Here is an 18,200-nt window from a genome sequence, read left to right as displayed (position 1 = left end):
CATTGCAGGCGTGCATGCAGAGCATTGCAGGCGGGCGTGTGTGGCAGAGCACTGCGGGCGTGTGTGGCAGAGCATTGCGGGCGGGCGTGTGTGGCAGAGCATTGTGTGCGTGAGTGCATGTGGCAGAACATTGCGGGTGTGTGTGCATGTGTGAGAACATTGCGGGTGTGTGTGCATGTGGCAGAACATTGCGGGCGTGCATGTGGCAGAACATTGCGCGTGGGAGTGCATGCGGCAGAGCATTGCTGGTGGGCGTGCATGCGGCAGAGCGTTGCTGGACCGGGGCGTGCAGAGCGCTATGTGGTGAGAACTATGCAGCTGTCCTTGGTGACACTTCAGACATTTGTGGTCACCAGAAAAATGGCTCCGCACTGTGATCCTAAACTGTGTGATACTATCTCCTGAGCTGGGTATCTGATCATATGCTGTGTGATACATTCTGCTGAGCTGTGTATCTAATCCTCTGTGATACTGTCTGCTGAGCCTTGTATCTCATCCTGTCCTATGTGATACTGTCTGCTGAGCTGTGTATCTAATCCTTTCCTGTGTGATACTGCCTGCTGAGCTGTATCTAATCCTATCCTGTGTGATACTGTCTGCTGTCCTTGGTGACACTTTAGACATTTGTGGTCACCAACAAAATGGCTCCACACTGTGTCCCTAAGGGCTCATTCACATGACCGTTCCATTTTTGCTGTCCGCAAAAGACGGTCTGTTTTTTTCACTGATGCATGCATGTGACATCCGTTCCATTGCGTATATGGGCAGTGTGTCATCCTTGTGCCTTCCATTTTTTTTTTTTGCGGATCGCAAAACACGGAATCAGCTAGATAGATGAATAGATGGATATCTAGATATAGATAGAGGGATAAATGGAGGAATGAATGATTGGAGGGATAGATAGATAATAGGTGAGAGAGACATATAATGTCCCACTCCCCAGCATTTTGTAATCTTGCACCCTTTAGTTCTTTTCATGTGGCACTAAAGGGTGATTTAGCCTTGTATTTTTAGCTAAAAAATAAATAATTAAAAAAACGATGTGGGTTCCCCCTATTTTTTGTAGCCAGGTCGGGTAAAGCAGACGGCTGCAGCCTGCAGACCACAGCTGGCAGCTTGACCTTGGCTGGTAATCCAAAACAAAGGGCACTCCACGCTGTTATTTTAAATGAAATAATTTTAAACAAAAAACGTGGGGGCCCCCCCCAATTGGATCACCAGCCAAGGTAAAGCGGACAGCTGTGGTCTGGTATTCTCAGACTATGGGGGTCCGTGGTTCTTCGACCCTCCCCAGCCTAAGAATAGCAGGCTGCAGCCGCCCCAGAAGTGGCGCATCCATTAATGCGCTAATCCTGGTGCTTTGTCCCAGCTCATCCCGTTGCCCTAGTGCGGTGGCAAACGAGGTAATATATAGAGTTGATACCAGATGTATAATGTCACCTGGCATCAAGCCCTGGGGTATGATGTGATGGAGTGTATTAGATACCAGACATCACTAACTCAGTCAGTAATAAAAAAATAAAAAAAAAGATGACAAACAAATTTTTAATTGAAAAAAAAACTCCTCAACACATTCCCTCTTTCATCAATTTATTGAAAAGAAAAAACTAATTTTGGTCCGGCGAAATCCAATAAGGGGGTCCCACTACGATCCATACTCACTGTCCCAGTCAATGAAGAACAGAATGTTCCCCATTGCCTGGGAGAGCAGTGCAGTGACCTGAGCTAGCATCATGAGGTCAGCCCAGGTCACTGCAGGGCATGACCAGCGCTGACTTCAGGAGGTTAGCTAGGTACATTACCTGCGGTGATGGAAGCCGCTGCACTCCTGATGTCAGCGCTGATCACTGACTTCTATGTCCGCCGCATTCTCAGATCACCTCTCGCGAGAGGCCCGTGACTTCACCGCTAGTCAGTCTCGGGCCGGCCGCGCGCGAGAGGTGTGATGTAAGAACGCGGCTGTCAATTACGAGTGCTGACAGGACTTCATCACCACAGATAATGAACTTACTAACCTCCTGACGGCAGCGCTCATCATCCCCGCTGCTGCTAACACTGCAGTGCGGGCATATGCTGACATTGCAGTGCGGGCATATGCTGACATTGCAGTGCGGGCATATGCTGACATTGCAGTGCGGGCATATGCTGACATTGCAGTGCGGGCATATGCTGACACTGCAGTGCGGGCATATGCTGACATTGCAGTGCGGGCATATGCTGACATTGCAGTGCGGGCATATGCTGACATTGCAGTGCGGGCATATGCTGACATTGCAGTGCGGGCATACTGCAGTGCGGGCATACTGCAGTGCGAGCAGCTGCGGGGCTGGCGCAGGTTCAGGACACAGACTGTATGGGCACTCGACGGAGGTCACACGGAAGTACTTTGTGCGATTTCCGGGGATTTTGCGGGCCCATTGACTTATATTGAGTCATGGTCCGTTATAACAGAACAGAATAGGACATGTTCCATAATAACGGAACGGACATACTGCATCCGATGTGTTTTTTAGTAGGATCGGATGCACACGGAAGTGCTACTGTGTGCCATCTGATCCTACACAAAAGACATTGAAAAGATGTTCCTGTCCGTGGGTTTGCAAAAATTCAGGCACTGACCAGGACAGACTGAACGGTCATGTCAATGAGCCCTAAACTTCATTCTTTGTTATCCTTTTGGAAACACCCAGATTGGGAGGGGGGGTGACCTCACACATAGGAGAGCAGATTCTGCCCACTTTTACTGCAGCTGTAATGTGAGCTAGTTCTACATTAGGATTTCAGCAGCTGCTCCCCCTAGTGTTTAACAGTGGAAATGATCAAAGTTTATAATTTTTTTTTTTTTTTATATTTTGCTCAAAAACAAATAATATTTTAACAAAACATTAAAACATTAATACTTTACATTTTTTCAGTTATTTAAATTTTTTTTGGAAGACACCTTCCCTTTTAAGGGTGAAGCCAGCCCATGTTGTACATACATTTCTCCTTGAAAGCCTGCAATATATGGGTCATTCGAGACATTGTTCCGAAGAACAGCATACTTTGATTAAAAAGTTGATTGGTGAGGGTAAAACTTATTAAGAAGTGCAGAGAATGATCGTCTGTTCATCTAAAATGATCTCCAATGCTTTAAAATGGAAAGTAGATACAGAGAGACGTGGATGAAAACGGAAGACGACCATTTAAATGGATGGAAGAATATCCAGAATGGCAAAGGCTCAGCCAATGATCAGCTCCAGGATGATCAAAGGCAGTCACACGTTACCTGTGAGTACTGTGACATTTAGAAGATGCTTGTGTGAAGCTAATCTATTAGCAAGAAGTCCAAGCAGAGTCCCACTGTTAAAAAAAAAAAAAAAAAAATGCCCTTGAAATGGGTGTTTTAACAAGAGAATGACTCACGGCATCCGACTTTGGTTCTATTTTCTGACCTGATTTTGATGCTCCCTTTACAGTGACTTGCTTGACTTTCCTGGCTAGACCCTGACTTGCTTGACTACTCTATTGCCCCCTGGTGGTTCGCTTGTGAACTGACTTCTGAAGTTACTCTGCTGTGCTACAGCCTCCTTTCTGTTACAGTGTTACTTTGACTCTCCTTCACTACTCTGCTGCCACCTAGTGGGGAATACACTGTACTACGTCTTACCAGCCCTTTGTACAGCGTGACACTGTGATTATACAACAAAATATTAGGTTACTGTTTCACAGTACTGCTACATCCTAAATAAAAAGGACAGATTTTGAGTATGTAAAGATAAATGCAGACACACTGCACTTTTTTTGAACAGCCCAATGTTCATTTTTTGATATTTTCTGTAAAGTAGTTAAAAATGTTATAAATTTCTCTGCATGTTTTGATTTAGACAACAGTATGCAATATTCTCATTGCATGGAAATGAAAACTATTATAAAGATTTTGGGCTTAACTTGTGTTTTTGTACACATGACTATTATTTTGAACACAACTGTATATACCAGAATTGGGACATATATACCAGGAGGAGGACCCTCGTATACTAGGAGGGACCCACAATATATTTATATATAAACTTGGCTTTTATTGATAAGGCTGACAAAAACAAGGGTTGAAAACTTACCCTTTATTGACTTACTGCCACATTACCACTAAGGGTACAGTCTCACTAAACGACGTACCAGCGATTCCGACCACGCTATGACCTGGTCAGGATCGCTGGTGCGTCGCTACATGGTTGCTGGTGAGCTGTGACTCTGCGCTTCGTAACCAAGGTAAATATTCTGTAACTAAACAAAGCGCTTTGCTTGGTTACCCGATATTTACCTTAGTTACCAGTGTCCACCGCTTAGTGCTGGCTCGCTGCACACGTAGCCAGGGTAAATATCGGGTAACTAAACAAAGCACTTTGCTTAGTAACCCGATGTGTACCCTGGTTACATGTGCAGGGAGCCAGCGCTGGCAGCCTGTAAGCGGTGTACGCTGGTAACCAGGGTAAATATCGGGTAACCAAGCAAAGCGCTTTGCTTAGTTACCCGATATTTACCCTGGTTACCAGCGTACACTGCTTACACAGAGTCGGTGCTCGTTGGTCTCCCGCCGTCAAACACTCCGATGTGTGTTGCACAGCGGGAGCCCAACGAGCAAAAAATGAACCAGAACAGTGGGTAACGATCAGCGATTTCACAGCAGGGGCCAGGTCGCTGCTTAGTGTCACACACAGCGAGATCGCTGATGAGGTCACTAGTACGTCACAAAACCTGTGACTCAGCAGCGATCTTGCTAGCAATCTTGCTATGTCAGAAGTACCTATAAGGTGAGGCTCTACAGCCAGGTATTGTGTGTTTTGGGATTGTTATTTATCTGTGGACACTGCTTTGATAATATACTTATTGTGCAATCTATTATCAGTGCCCTGATACTTCATTGGGATAAGTACAGGATTATCATGTCCGTCCCTTTATTTAATAAAGTCTTTTTCTCTTGTCAATCATGTCTTTAACTTTTGCTTCTGTTAGCCTAAAGGTCCAGTCACACTAAGCAACTTACCAGCGATCCCAACAACGATAGGGATCGCTGGTAACTGGTAAGTTGCTAGGAGGTTGCTGGTGAGATGTCACACTGCAACGCTCCAGCGATCCCACCAGCAACCTGACCTGGCAGGGATCGCTGGAGCGTGGCTACACGAGTGGCTGGTGAGCTCACCAGCAACCAGTGACCAGCCCCCAGCGCCGCGTGGAAGATGCTGCGCTTGGTAACTAAGGTAAATATCGGGTAACCAACCCGATATTTACCTTGGTTACCAGCGCACGCAGCTACACGTGCAGAGAGCAGGGAGCAGCGCACACTGAGCGCTGGCTCCCTGCTCTCCTAGTTACAGCACACATCGGGTTAATTACCTGATGTGTGCTGCAGCTAAATGTGCACAGAGCAGGGAGCAGCGCACACTGCTTAGCGCTGGCTCCCTGCTCTCCTAGCTACAGCACACATCGGGTTAATTACCCGATGTGTCCTGCAGCTACATGTGCAGAGAGCAGGAGCCGGCACTGACAGTGAGAGCGGCGGAGGCTGGTAACAAAGGTAAATATCGGGTAACCAAGGACAGGGCTTCTTGGTTACCCGATGTTTACATTGGTTACCAGCCTCCGCAGAAGCCGGCTCCTGCTGCCTGCACATTTAGTTGTTGCTGTCTCGCTGTCACACACAGCGATCTGTGCTTCACAGCGGGACAGCAACAACTAAAAAATGGCCCAGGACATTCAGCAACAACCAACGACCTCACAGCAGGGGCCAGGTTGTTGCTGGATGTCACACTAAGCAACATCGCTAGCAACGTCACAAAAGTTGTTCGTTAGCAGCGATGTTGCTAGCGATGTTGCTTAGTGTGACGGGGCCTTTATACAGTGGGTGCGGAAAGTATTGAGACCCCTTTAAAGTTTTCACTCTGTTTCATTGCAGCCATTTGGTAAATTCAAAAAAAGTTCATTATTTTCTCATTAATGTACACACTGCACCCCATTTTGACAGAAAAAAAACAGAAATGTAGAAATGTTTGCAAATTTATTAAACAAGAAAACCTGAAACATCACATGGTCATAAATATTCAGACTCTGCTCAGTATTCAGTAGAAGCACCCTTTTGAGCTAGTACAGCCATGAGTCGTCTTGGGAATGATGCAACAAGTTTTTCCACACCTGGATTTGGGAATCCTTTGCCATTCTTCCTTGGAGATCTTCTCCAGTTCCACCAGGTTGGATGGTGAATGTTTGTGGACAGCCATTTTCAGGTCTCTCCAGATGTGCTCAATTGGGTTTAGGTCAGGGCTTATGCTGGGCCAGTCAAGAATGGTCACAGAGTTGTTCTGAAGCCACTCCTTTGTTATTTTAGCTGTGTGCTTAGGGTCATTTTCTTGTTGGAAGGTGAACCTTTGGCCAAGTGTGAGGTCCAGAGCACTCTGGAAGAGGGGTTTTTTTTTTCAAGGATATGTCTGTACTTGGCTGCATTCATCTTTCCTTTAATTGCAACCAGTCATCCTGTCCCTGCAGCTGAAAAACACCCCATAGCATGATGCTGCCACCACCATGTTTCACTGTTGGGATTGTATTGGGCAGGGGATGAGCAGTGCCTGGTTTTCTCCACACATACCGGTTAGAATTATAACCAAAAAGTTCTATCTTCGTCTCATCAGACAACAGAATCTTATTTCTCATAGGCTGGGAGTCCTTCATATGATTTTTTGCAAACTCTATGAGAGCTTCCATATGTCTTGCATTGAGAGGAGGCTTTCAGTTGGGCCACTCTGCCATAAAGGCCTGACTGGTGGAGGGCTGCAGTGATAGTTGACTTTGTACAACTTTCTCCCATCTTCCTACTGCATCTCTGGAGCTCAGCCACAGTAATCTTGGGGTTCTTCTTTACCTCATTCACCAAGGCCCTTCTCCCACAATTGCCTAGTTTGGCTGGACGGCCAGGTCTAGGAAGTGTTCTGGTGGTCCCAAACGTCTTCCATTTAAGGATTATGGAGGCCACTGTGCTCTTAGGAACCTTAAGTACTGTAGAAATTCTTTTGTAATTTTGGCCAGATCTGTGCCTTGCCACAATTCTGTCTCTCAGCTCCTTGGCCAGTTCCTTTGACCACATGATTCTCATTTGATCTCACATGCACATGCTGTGAGGTCTTATATAGACAGGTGTGTGCCTTTCCAAATCAAGTCCTATCAGTTTAATTAAACACAGCTGGGCTCCAATGAAGGAGTAGAACCATCTCAAGGAGGATCACAATGAAATATACACCATGTGACTTAAATATGAGTGTCTGAGCAAAGGGTCTGAATGCTTAGGACCATGTGATATTTCAGTTTTTCTTGTTTAATAAATTTGCAATAATGTCTACATTTCTGTTTTTTTCTGTCAAGATTGGGTGCAGAGTGTACATTGAGAAAAAAATGAACCTTTTTGAATTTACCAAATGGCTGCAATGACACAGAGTGCAAAAGTTTAATGGGTCTGAATACTTTCCGTACCCACTGTATGTTTTGTATCCATAAAAGCCATGTTTATACTGTATATAAATAGCTGGGTGAGAACATTTTTAATATGCAGATTTTTCCTTCTCATGTTACAATAATTTTTTTTTCTTAGTACCCCTTGTGACGGGGTGTACAGCAGAGCAAGGAGATACAACAGGCCGAGGATGATCCAACAGGTTTACTAACAGGAATACAGGAACAGCACACGACAAGTCCAAATAAAACAGATTCGCTGCACCTCCCGATAATCCAAAGTGCCAGATCACGACGTAATAGTCCTTTTCAGAGTCCCAGAAATCCCACACAATCCACTGGACGGCGAGATCTGTCCGTAGAATCAGATCTCGCTCCCTTCCTCTTCAAAACTCAGCTCCCAACTGCACTTAGAAACAGGAGTGTATTGTCTGAGCTCGTGGGCCCGCCTCTCAAGGGTAGGGGTCTATGCAATGGTTGGGCCCACTAGAAGATTCTAGAAGGTTGGCTCCGAGATAGCTACAGGTTTGTGTAGTTGGCGTTATCCACTGCTTACGAAACAATGGGAAGTTCCCCTGGCTGTGTGGACAAGAGATAATTGCATTATGGGCCCAGAGACACAGGAGATGGGGGGAAGGTATGGTTACTTACATCTCAAGACATTTCAAAGTGTTCAGTAAGTACAACCAAAGGGAAGTTACATCACATCCTGTCATAGTATTACAGCAAATACAGTGAGAAGGTAAAATACATCACATGGCATCTTATACAAAAAATATGGGATGGAGAAAAGCACATACATCATGACAATCCCTTAGCCTCCCAACTTACTAGGGACCTCTACAGGTCGCTGGTTAAGTACACGCAGGCATGGCTGACAGGACTCAAGGCTCCTCTTGCCTGGACAGTCCATCTGCATTTTGGTGTTGGCTGCCTCTTCTATACTGTATGGTAAAGTTATAGGGTTGCAGAGCCAGGCTCCATCGTAATAAGCGTCCATTGTCCCCAGAGACTCTGTTCAGCCAGGTGAGGGGATTGTGATCAGTAACCACAGTGAATTCTCGCCCATACAGATACGGCCTTAGTTTCCTAAGGGCCCACACTACAGCCAGACATTCTTTTTCAGCAGTTGCATAGGCCACTTCTCGGTCCAGCAGTTTCTGGCTGACATAGGCGATGGGGTGTTCGTCCCCAGCTGCATTCACCTGGCTGAGGACAGCTCCCAGTCCATAAGCAGAGGCGTCCGTTTGCACAATGAATCTCCTCTTGTAGTCTGGAGCAGCCAGGACAGGATCGCAGACCAGAGCGTCCTATAGCCGGTTAAAAGCCTCATCACAGGCTGGAGTCCAGATCACAAGCCGGGACATTGTTTTCTTGGTCAGGTCGGTAAGAGGCTTGGCCACAGTGCTGAAATAAGCAACAAATTTTCGGTAATAACTGTCAGTGCCCAGAAAAGCCATAACTTGTTTCTTAGTTTGGGATACAGGCCAGTCTCTAATAGCCTGGATTTTGGCAGGCTCAGGACGGAGCTTCCCTCCTCCCACTCTATGCCCTAGGTACTGGACTTCCCCCATCCCCAATTGGCATTTATCGGGTCGAATGGTTAGGCCGGCTGCAAGAATCAGGTCCAGAATAACGGCTACTTGATTCAGATGTTCCTCCCACGTCTCGCTGAAGATGGCGATATCATACAAGTAGGCACAAGCAAAGTCACCACATCCCCGGAGGATCTGGTCCACCATTCTCTGGAAGGTGGCCGGGGCATTTTTCATTCCAAAAGGCATGCTTAGAAATTCATACAGACCAAAGGGGGTTATAAAAGCGGACCGTTCTCTCCCTTCCTCCGTTAGAGGGATCTGCCAGTATCCCTTACTGAGATCCAAGGTAGTGACATAACGGGACCCAGCCAGTCGGTCTAGAAGTTCGTCAATACGAGGCATTGGGTAAGGATCGCTGACGGTATGGTCGTTTAGTCGCCGATAGTCCACACAAAATTGAGTACTCCCATCCTTCTTTGGTATTAACACCACAGGGGAGGCCCAAGGGCTATGGGAGGTCTGGATTACCCCAAGCTGTAACATCTCCTCCAGTTCGTGCTGCATGGTGTTTCAAACTGATTCAGGGACCCGGTAAGGAGCCTGTTGTATGGGACGGATGCCCTGAGTGTCCACATGATGTTGGGTTACGGTGGTTCGACCTGGTTGGGATGAGAAAGCAGCCCATCTCTGTTGAAGCACTTCCAGCATCTGGATTTTCTGTAAGGAGTCCAGGTGATCTCCCAGGGGAACCTGTTCCACAGTGGATGGGGCCCTCGCTGCTTCCACGAGATCAGGTAGAGAGTCCTCATCCTCTTGACCATCTTCTGAAGCCAACCGACAGCTTGCTATCATTGGAATGTTTCGGTCATGGTACTCCTTAATCATATTCACATGGGACAGTCTTTTGTCTTAGCCCCTGATCATCTAAAGCAAGAAGGTAATTGGTATCATTCAGTTTTCTGAGAACCCGGAAGGGACCCTCCCATGTGGTCTGCAGTTTATTCTGCCGATGGGGAACAATCATTAAGACTTGTTGACCTTCTACAAACTCCCGATAGCGTGCTTTATGGTCATACCATGTCTTCTGTCTGGTTTGAGCCATACGCAAATGACTCTGGGCAAAACTAGCAAGTTGGGCCAGGGTTTCTCGCAGCTTTAGGACATAAGGGACAACAGGGGCTCCTGTATCTTCAACTTGCCCCTCCCAGTATTACTTGAGCAGGATTAAGGGTCCTTGGACCTTTCTTCCATAGAGTAGTTCAAAGGGGGAGACCCCAGTGGACTCCTGGGGAACTTCCCGATAGGCAAACAAGAGATGGGGTAGGTACTTCTCCCAGTCTGAATCTCGGTCCATGAAGGCCCTCAGCATATTCTTCAGCGTGCCATTGAATCGTTCACAAAGTCCATTTGTTTGGGGATGATACGGGGTCGTTCGGAACGCTCGTAATCCACAGGTGCGCCACAGACACTGGACCAACTCTGACATGAACTGGGAACCTTGGTCCGACAATATCTCACTGGGGAATCCTACTCTGGTAAAAATAATAACCAAGGCCTCGGCCACCTTGGCTGCAGAAATACTTGACAAGGCCACGGCTTCTGGATATCGGGTGGCATAGTCCACAACAGTGAGAATGTACTGCTTTCCAGATTTACTTGGTTTAGCCAGAGGTCCAATGATATCAACAGCTACTCTTTGAAAGGGTTCTTCTATTATGGGGAGCGGTTGCAGGGGTGCCTTTGGGTGATCTCCGGGTCGCCCTCTACGCTGACATATGTCACAAGTTCGGCAGAAATGCGCCACTGCTTGGGAAATCCCCGGCCAATAAAAAGTTTGAGTCAATCGTCTCTCGGTGCGGGTTTTGCCTTGATGGCCAGCAGTAGGAATGTCATGAGCCAGGTGTAATAAGGGAATTCTGTACTTCTGAGGAACAATCAGCTGTTTGGTAAAAGTCCAGGGCTTATCTAGGGAGTCGGCATTGGCAACCCGATAAAGAAGTCCATTTTCTCTGATAATTCTTTCTCCGTTCTCCCCTAGCTGCCCTATTTCAGCTCGAGCTCTAAAACTAGCAAGGGTGGGGTCAGTCTCTACTTCTTGTCTGAACTGAACTTTATCCCAAGTAACATTCATATTATCCCCACAAGAAGAATCACTCACCGGCTGTAATGGCAGTTCTGGTGGCCTCATTTCCATGGATGGGTTGTACACGTCCACACGGGCTGCTCTCTTGGCTTGACTTCTGGTTACCGCACCGACAAAGTGGCAATGAAGATTCCCCACATCAGGCACAGAATCCAGCTTTTCTCCTGGTGAAGGTGTCTGTAGATAATGAACAGGCAAAGGCGGTTTGTAGCTGTTCTGCCTCCGAACACCTGGACATTGGAATTGCATGTGCCCAGGCTGCCCATATCCATAACATCTGCGCTCTGGGATTCTTCCTCCACATCGTATTCTCAAAGGTGGAGCAGGAGTAATGCGAGGCACAGTCACACAAAGGTCCCCATGAGTTGATGGTCTAGGGTGATGGTGAACATTGGGGCCAGAAGGACCAGGGGCCGCCAGCGTTGGGGGGCTGGTGGTTTTTTTCTCGCTGAGTAGTAGTTTTTTCCACTGAGGCTTGATGGTGAGAGCCTCATCAGCTAGAGCTGCAGCTTCCTCCACAGTGGCTGGTCTCCTTTCACACACCCATTCCCGGATCTCAGCGGGGCACTTGAAGTAAAACTGCTCTTTTAGGAGGACCTGGAGGATGGTCTACAAGGTTAAGGCCTCCTCTGCCTCCAGCCAATGATGCCACAGATGTTTGAGTTTGTGGGCATACATCTTGAAAGACCCTTCCTCATCACATGCTAAAGTACGGAACTGAGTCCTGTCAGTGTCTGGCGTTACAGCATAATGTTCTAGAATAGTCTGTTTAATATCCGCATACTCACAGTTCCACCGAGGGTCCATAGCTCTATAGGCTGCGGCAGCTCCACCCTCTAAGAGCCCAACCAGATGCCGGACGCGCTCCCTTTCTGGGACTTCCATTAATCGACACTGATGCTCAAAGTCCTGGAAGAAGCCCTCAATGTCACCAGCAGCCTCATTAAACTGCTTAAAGTCTTTGCGGGACACTCTGGGAAGTTCCCTCATGGTGGTGGGTGCTGGGGTTACAGTCTGTCTGGAACCTCTAGCGGCTTCCACAGCGAGCTGCTTATCAAGCAATGCCATCTCCTCCATCCTGCGCTCCTTCTCTTTAGCTCCACGCATGGCCTCCATCTTATATTCTATGGTGGTCTCCTCTCCCAGCAAGGCCATCTCCTCCTCGTACCACACAACCCACTGACTTTTTTGGGTATTTACCTCCGGCTGCCATCTTTCTTCCGTTTGCTGGGAGGATCCTTCCTCAGCATCATTTTACGAGCAAACTCCTTCCAACGCCTCAATCAGCTGCTCCTTGGAGAGTCCCTTGTAGCTGACTCCCAGCTCACGGGCCTTTGTTTGTAGGTTCACCGCAGTCCAGTTCTTGTACTCTGAGGTTCTGGTTCCAGCTGTTGATGGGCCGTTGTCCTCCATTCCTTCTGCTCTGATCCCACTGCTGCCACCAGTTTGTGACGGGGTGTACAGCAGAGCAAGGAGAGACAACAGGCCGAGGATGATCCAACAGGTTTACTAACAGGAATACAGGAACAACACACGACAAGTCCAAATAAAACAGATTCGGGGCACCTCCCGATAATCCAAAGTGCCAGATCACGACGTAATAGTCCTTTTCAGAGTCCCAGAAATCCCACACAATCCACTGGACGGCGAGATCTGTCCGTAGAATCAGATCTCGCTCCCTTCCTCTTCAAAACTCAGCTCCCAACTGCACTTAGAAACAGGAGTGTATTGTCTGAGCTCGTCGGCCCACCCCTCAAGGGTAGGGGTCTATGCAATGGTTGGGCCCACTAGAAGATTCTAGAAAGTTGGCTCCGAGATATCTACAGGTTTGTGTAGTTGGCGTTATCCACTGCTTACGACACAATGGGAAGTTCCCCTGGCTGTGTGGACAAGAGATAATTGCATTATGGGCCCAGAGACACAGGAGATGGGGGGGAAGGTATGGTTACTTACATCCCAAGACATTTCAAAGTGTTCAGTAAGTACAACCAAAGGAAAGTTACATCACATCCTGACATAGTATTACAGCAAATACAGTGAGAAGGTAAAATACATCACATGGCATCTTATACAAAAAATATGGGATGGAGAAAAGCACATACATCATGACACCCCTCCATTAATTTATATTTATTACACGTTGGTGCTCACTACTTCTTTCTTAACAAAGTGTTGTTAGTAGCAGTGTGTGGGGAATATTATGCAGAGAGGCAGTGTGTGTATAGATGGATATTATATAGAGGGGCAGTGTGTGTGGGGGAATAGTGTACAGAGGGGTAGTGTGTGGGGTGATAAACAGAAGGGCAGTGTGTGTGTGTGAGGAGATTATAAAGAGGTGCAGCTTGAGTGGGGGGGATAGTATATTATTTATTATTATTATTATTTATTTATAGAGCACCATTAATTCCATGGTGCTGTACATGAGAAGGGGGTTACATACAAAATACGTATACAAGTTACAGTAGACAGACTAGTACAGAGGGAAGAGGGCCCTACCCTTGCGGGCTTACATTCTATAGGATTATGGGGAGGAGACAATAGGTGGGGTGTAGGTCAGGCGGCAGCTCCGCACGGTGGTCGGGCGGCAGCTCCGCACGGTGGTCGGGCGGCAGCTCCGCACGGTGGTCGGGCGGCAGCTCCGCACGGTGGTCGGGCGGCAGCTCCGCACAGTGGTCGGGCGGCAGCTCCGCACGGTGGTCGGGCGGCAGCTCCGCACGGTGGTCGGGCGGCAGCTCCGCACGGTGGTCGGGCGGCAGCGAGTTCATTGTAGATTGTAGGCATTTCGGAACAGGTGCGTTTTCAGGTTCCGTTTGAAGTTTGCAAGGGTAGGGGATAGTCTGACGTGTTGAGGCAGCGAGTTCCAGGAGACTGGGGATGCTCGGGAGAAGTCTTGGAGTCGGTTGTGTGAGGAGCGAATGAGAGAGGAGGAGAGGAGGAGATCTTGGGAGGACCGGAGGTGACGTGTTGGAGTGTAGTGGGAGAGTAGTTCGGAGATGTACGGAGGGGAAAGATTATGCACAGCTTTGTAGGTCAGTGTTAGAAGTTTGAATTGGATACGGTGGAAGATTGGAAGCCAGTGGAGGGACATGCAGAGAGGAGAAGCGGGGTGGTATTGAGGAGAGAGGTGGATCAGTCGGGCAGCAGAGTTAAGGATGGACTGGAGAGGGGCAAGCGTGTTGGCAGGGAGGCCACAGAGGAGGATGTTACAGTAGTCGAGGCGGGAGATTATGAGGGCATGCACTAGCATTTTAGTTGATTGCAAATTGAGGAAAGGGCGGATTCTGGAAATATTTTTGAGTTGAAGACGGCAGGAGGTGGTGAGGGATTGGATGTGTGGTATGAAGGATAAGGCAGAGTCAAAGGTCACTCCGAGGCAGCGAACTTTGGGTACTGGCGAGAGCGTGGTGTTATTTATTGTAATAGATAGATTAGGTGGAGAGTGTAGGTGAGACGGAGGAAAGATGATTAGTTCAGTTTTGGCCACATTGAGCTTTAGGAAGCGAGAGGAGAAGAAGGAGGATATAGCAGATAGACATTTCGGGATACAAAGACAGTGTATGTGAGGGATATTATGCAGAGGGGCAGGGTTTTCCAAGAGTAACAGGAGAATACGGTAGGATTGATGGATGGAGGTCGAGCTGGGGTGGAGTCTTTAGGGGGCCCTGAAATTCCTAGTGGCAGCCTTCATTGAGCGCCCGAGTGTTTTAGTGCCCACCCATCACTAAAGCTGAGCCTTTTTACAAAACTGCATGTGAATTCAGGGAAACCAGTTTAGTTAACCCATGGTCATTTAATGGGGTTATGTACTATATTTTATATTGATGACCTATCATTAGGATAGGTTTTAAATACAAGGTCCCAAGCCCCACTAATTAGCTGTCATCACCTTTGTTGGTGGCCAGATGTGAACAGAGCAGAACATGACAACTCTGTACACTGTATAATAGCTTCTGCCAGGTACTGCAAATCAGCTCTTATTATGTTCAGTAAGACACCTATCAATTTTGTATCCGAAGGATAGGTCATCCAATGTAAAAGGAGCTCATAACCCCTTTAATGAGCATGGGCTATATAACTATTTATTTTTCTTTGTGAGAATAATAAATCCGTGAATCCAATCCATGATATGTCTCATGAGACTTTAAAAAAAAAATATTTAACGCTAGAGCTATCTGGAAAGCAACTACCGTACATAAAATGGTGGGAGATATTGAAGCTAATTTTAACCTTCTTCTTTATGAAACAGACTCCCCTGGAGTTCCTCCAAGTGCAGGAGCTCATCAGCTGTTCCGTGGCTTTAGTTTTGTGGCTCCTTTATTAACTGAGGTTGATGTAAAAGCTTCTACTTCTCCAATACTCTCTGTACCAAAGGTAATCTTCGCTCAGCAACAGTCATTTGGTTAATTTTCTCATCTTTGGCATTTTTAAATGCAATTTATGTTTATAATCTTTGTTATACAGATATACTCGAAAAATACTGTATTTTGTGACGTGTACACTGAACGTGAGACTATTGGTGCTGGCTCTTACTCTGTGTGCAAACGCTGTGTTCACAAAGGAACAAATATGGAATATGCTGTGAAGGTAAGTAAATGTATGGAGATTTATCAGGTATTTCCACTAATAGAATATGGTTACGAGTACATTTTACAGGTGTTTCACAGGTGTATATCATTTATTGGTTTGGATACTGTGTTGGGTAGCTATATTCCGATGAGCCTCAATAGACGGTAAATACATGTGAATATCCATAGCGTTTTCAAGTGCAAATCTGCAGCAGAAATCTTTTGGTTGGCCTCAGATTTCTTCTTGGGGTTATTTTGCAAATCCCGGTCTGATTTTTATTTTTTTTTTCTCAAGTGTACAAAACCTTCAAATTGCAAAAAGAATCATTAGCTACATTAACCTCTCTCTCAAGTTTCTGTGAGTGTGCTGGGAGATGAGTTCCATAGATCCCAGATTTTACTACATTTTTCCGGGCGCTCTCTGTTGTAGTACACCTCCTTTTCATAATGTAGGATTCAATTGACTAATTTCACCCAAGATCGCACAGTTGGGGCCAAACATCCCATCCATTTTAGGGCTATCAATTTCCTGGCCATAAACAATGTTTCCCTAAGGAATATTTTCATATAGGGGTCCCATGACGTCTCGTCTAATATCCCAAATAGGTACATCATGGGGGTCATCCGGCACAGGCACCGACACTATTGACGAGAGTAAGGAAGTCACCTCCTGCCAGAACGAGGCTATAACTGAACAGCTCTATATCATGTGCACAAAGTCTGCTCCTGGGAGGTGACATCTTGGGCACTCTGACGTACGGGAATGGCCCATCCTGAACAGTCTGGTGGGTGTAAGATATGCCTGATGAATAATATAGCAGTGAGTCAGCCTGTTATTAGCAGATGGAGACACGGCAGCTGGACACCCCAGTACCTCCTCCCATTCCTCATCCTACAGGGATGCTATCAAAAGCTTCCATTTTCCCTGAACTGGTAAAGGGGCTGACTCCACCCCCACCGACAATAAGTAAGTATATAGTGCCGATATGAAGCACCGGCATCCCTGTGATTTCAGAATGCTTATCATTGGGAATGAGGATATCAATTTTGTTAGGCCCCGTTTTCTGTAAGTGGGATTGGATCGCTGTCCGGCGTTAAAGGTATCTAAAAAATTGAGATCGCGGGACATCATAGTCAGCTTGAACTTGCCCAAAAGATTTGAAAGTGTTAGTACCCAGGGTAAAACGATCCCCCAATACAAGAACATTATGGGTTGACCCAGAACTGCGTTGATGGATGATCTACCAGGTTGGAGAAGTAGCTATTCCTCCACAGCGGGAGTTCCGCCACCGCCTTTTAAAAGTGTAGTATTTTCCTAGCCATTTGCCACACCGATCGTGCCAACCTAAGGGCAGGCCATAGCCTCGGTACTCCCAGCCCGTCTGAACCCAAGAAGCCCAACAGACAGTCCGCAACGACTGCGTATCTCAAATGATCCTCCGAATTAGGCAGTGAATGGTCTGGCATCCAGGATTCCAATGTCATAAGCTGCTCCGCCAAATAATACAGAAAAAATTATGGTAAAGCCAATCCCCCCGACCGTTTGGATCTTTGCAGGGTGGATAGCCAGAGTTTACGCCTCGACTTCCCCCAAATAAAGGAGGATGTGAGTGAGTTCAGTGTGGAAAAGAAAGATCTGGGCACTGGTACTGCGCTATAATGTAGAACGTAGCTAAGTTTAGGAAATAGTATCATCTTGATCATGTTTATCCTACCAACTACAGAGAGTGGCAGTTAGCCCCAAAGATTATACTTAAGTTTAACATGTTTCAGGAGTGGGAGTACATTTACTTGAAAGTCTAGTGCGTGATCCTTCTGGATATGTATGCCTACGTATTTAACACTAGAACTACTGAGGTAGTCATTTTGACTACTTTGCTCCATGTATTTCTATATAGGTGTCACGAGTCCAGTAGTTCTAGTGTTAAAACTGGATACTACAGGTAGGGGTGACAAGTTATCTAGTGGGGCACCCAGACTGCGTGTCAGCGGCATCAGGGCCGATTTGTCCCAGTTAATGTTCAAACCAGAGAACTCTCCGAATCAGTCTATAGCCTTAATAACGACTGGTAAAGTTTCCCATACCTTGTCCATGAAGATTACCAAATCGTCTGCATATAACCCTATGGTATCGGTACGGTTAGCTATAGTAATTCCGACAATTGATGAATGAGATCTGATCTGGATTTCCAGGGCCTCAATAACAAATGCAAACAGGGCCGGGTACAGAGGACACCCCTGTCGTGTGCCTCGCCCTAAGGCGAAGGGTGCAGATGAAATATTAAGTAGTATCCTGGCTGTAGGGGATTTATATAGCACATGGATCCAGTTACTAAATTTCGGGCCAAAAGCGAATCGTTAAAGGCAGGCAGACAAAAATGGCCAATCCACTGAGTCAAATGCCTTGGCCGCTGTCATGTAAAACTGTTGAAGGGTCTCCATCCCCCTCCTGTCCACCATCAGCCAGAGATAGTC

The 18,200-nt window shown here is 46.8% G+C and overlaps 1 protein-coding gene across 4 annotated transcripts in view; it reads left to right on the top strand.

Annotated features, from left to right (window-relative positions):
* The window catches only part of RPS6KA1 (ribosomal protein S6 kinase A1), a 652,732-nt gene that overhangs the window by 571,216 nt on the left and 63,316 nt on the right, over window positions 1-18,200 (top strand). For all 4 annotated transcript variants that reach the window (XM_075335914.1, XM_075335912.1, XM_075335913.1 and 1 more), the window contains 2 exons: window positions 15,407-15,531; window positions 15,622-15,744. In XM_075335914.1, the coding sequence (XP_075192029.1) occupies window positions 15,407-15,531; window positions 15,622-15,744 (248 nt within the window). The remainder of the gene's footprint in view (window positions 1-15,406; window positions 15,532-15,621; window positions 15,745-18,200) is intronic.

The sequence above is a fragment of the Anomaloglossus baeobatrachus genome, chromosome 2 (assembly GCF_048569485.1).
Source record: "Anomaloglossus baeobatrachus isolate aAnoBae1 chromosome 2, aAnoBae1.hap1, whole genome shotgun sequence".
NCBI classification, from domain to species: domain Eukaryota; kingdom Metazoa; phylum Chordata; class Amphibia; order Anura; family Aromobatidae; genus Anomaloglossus; species Anomaloglossus baeobatrachus.
This window is presented reverse-complemented; position numbering and strand designations above follow the sequence as displayed.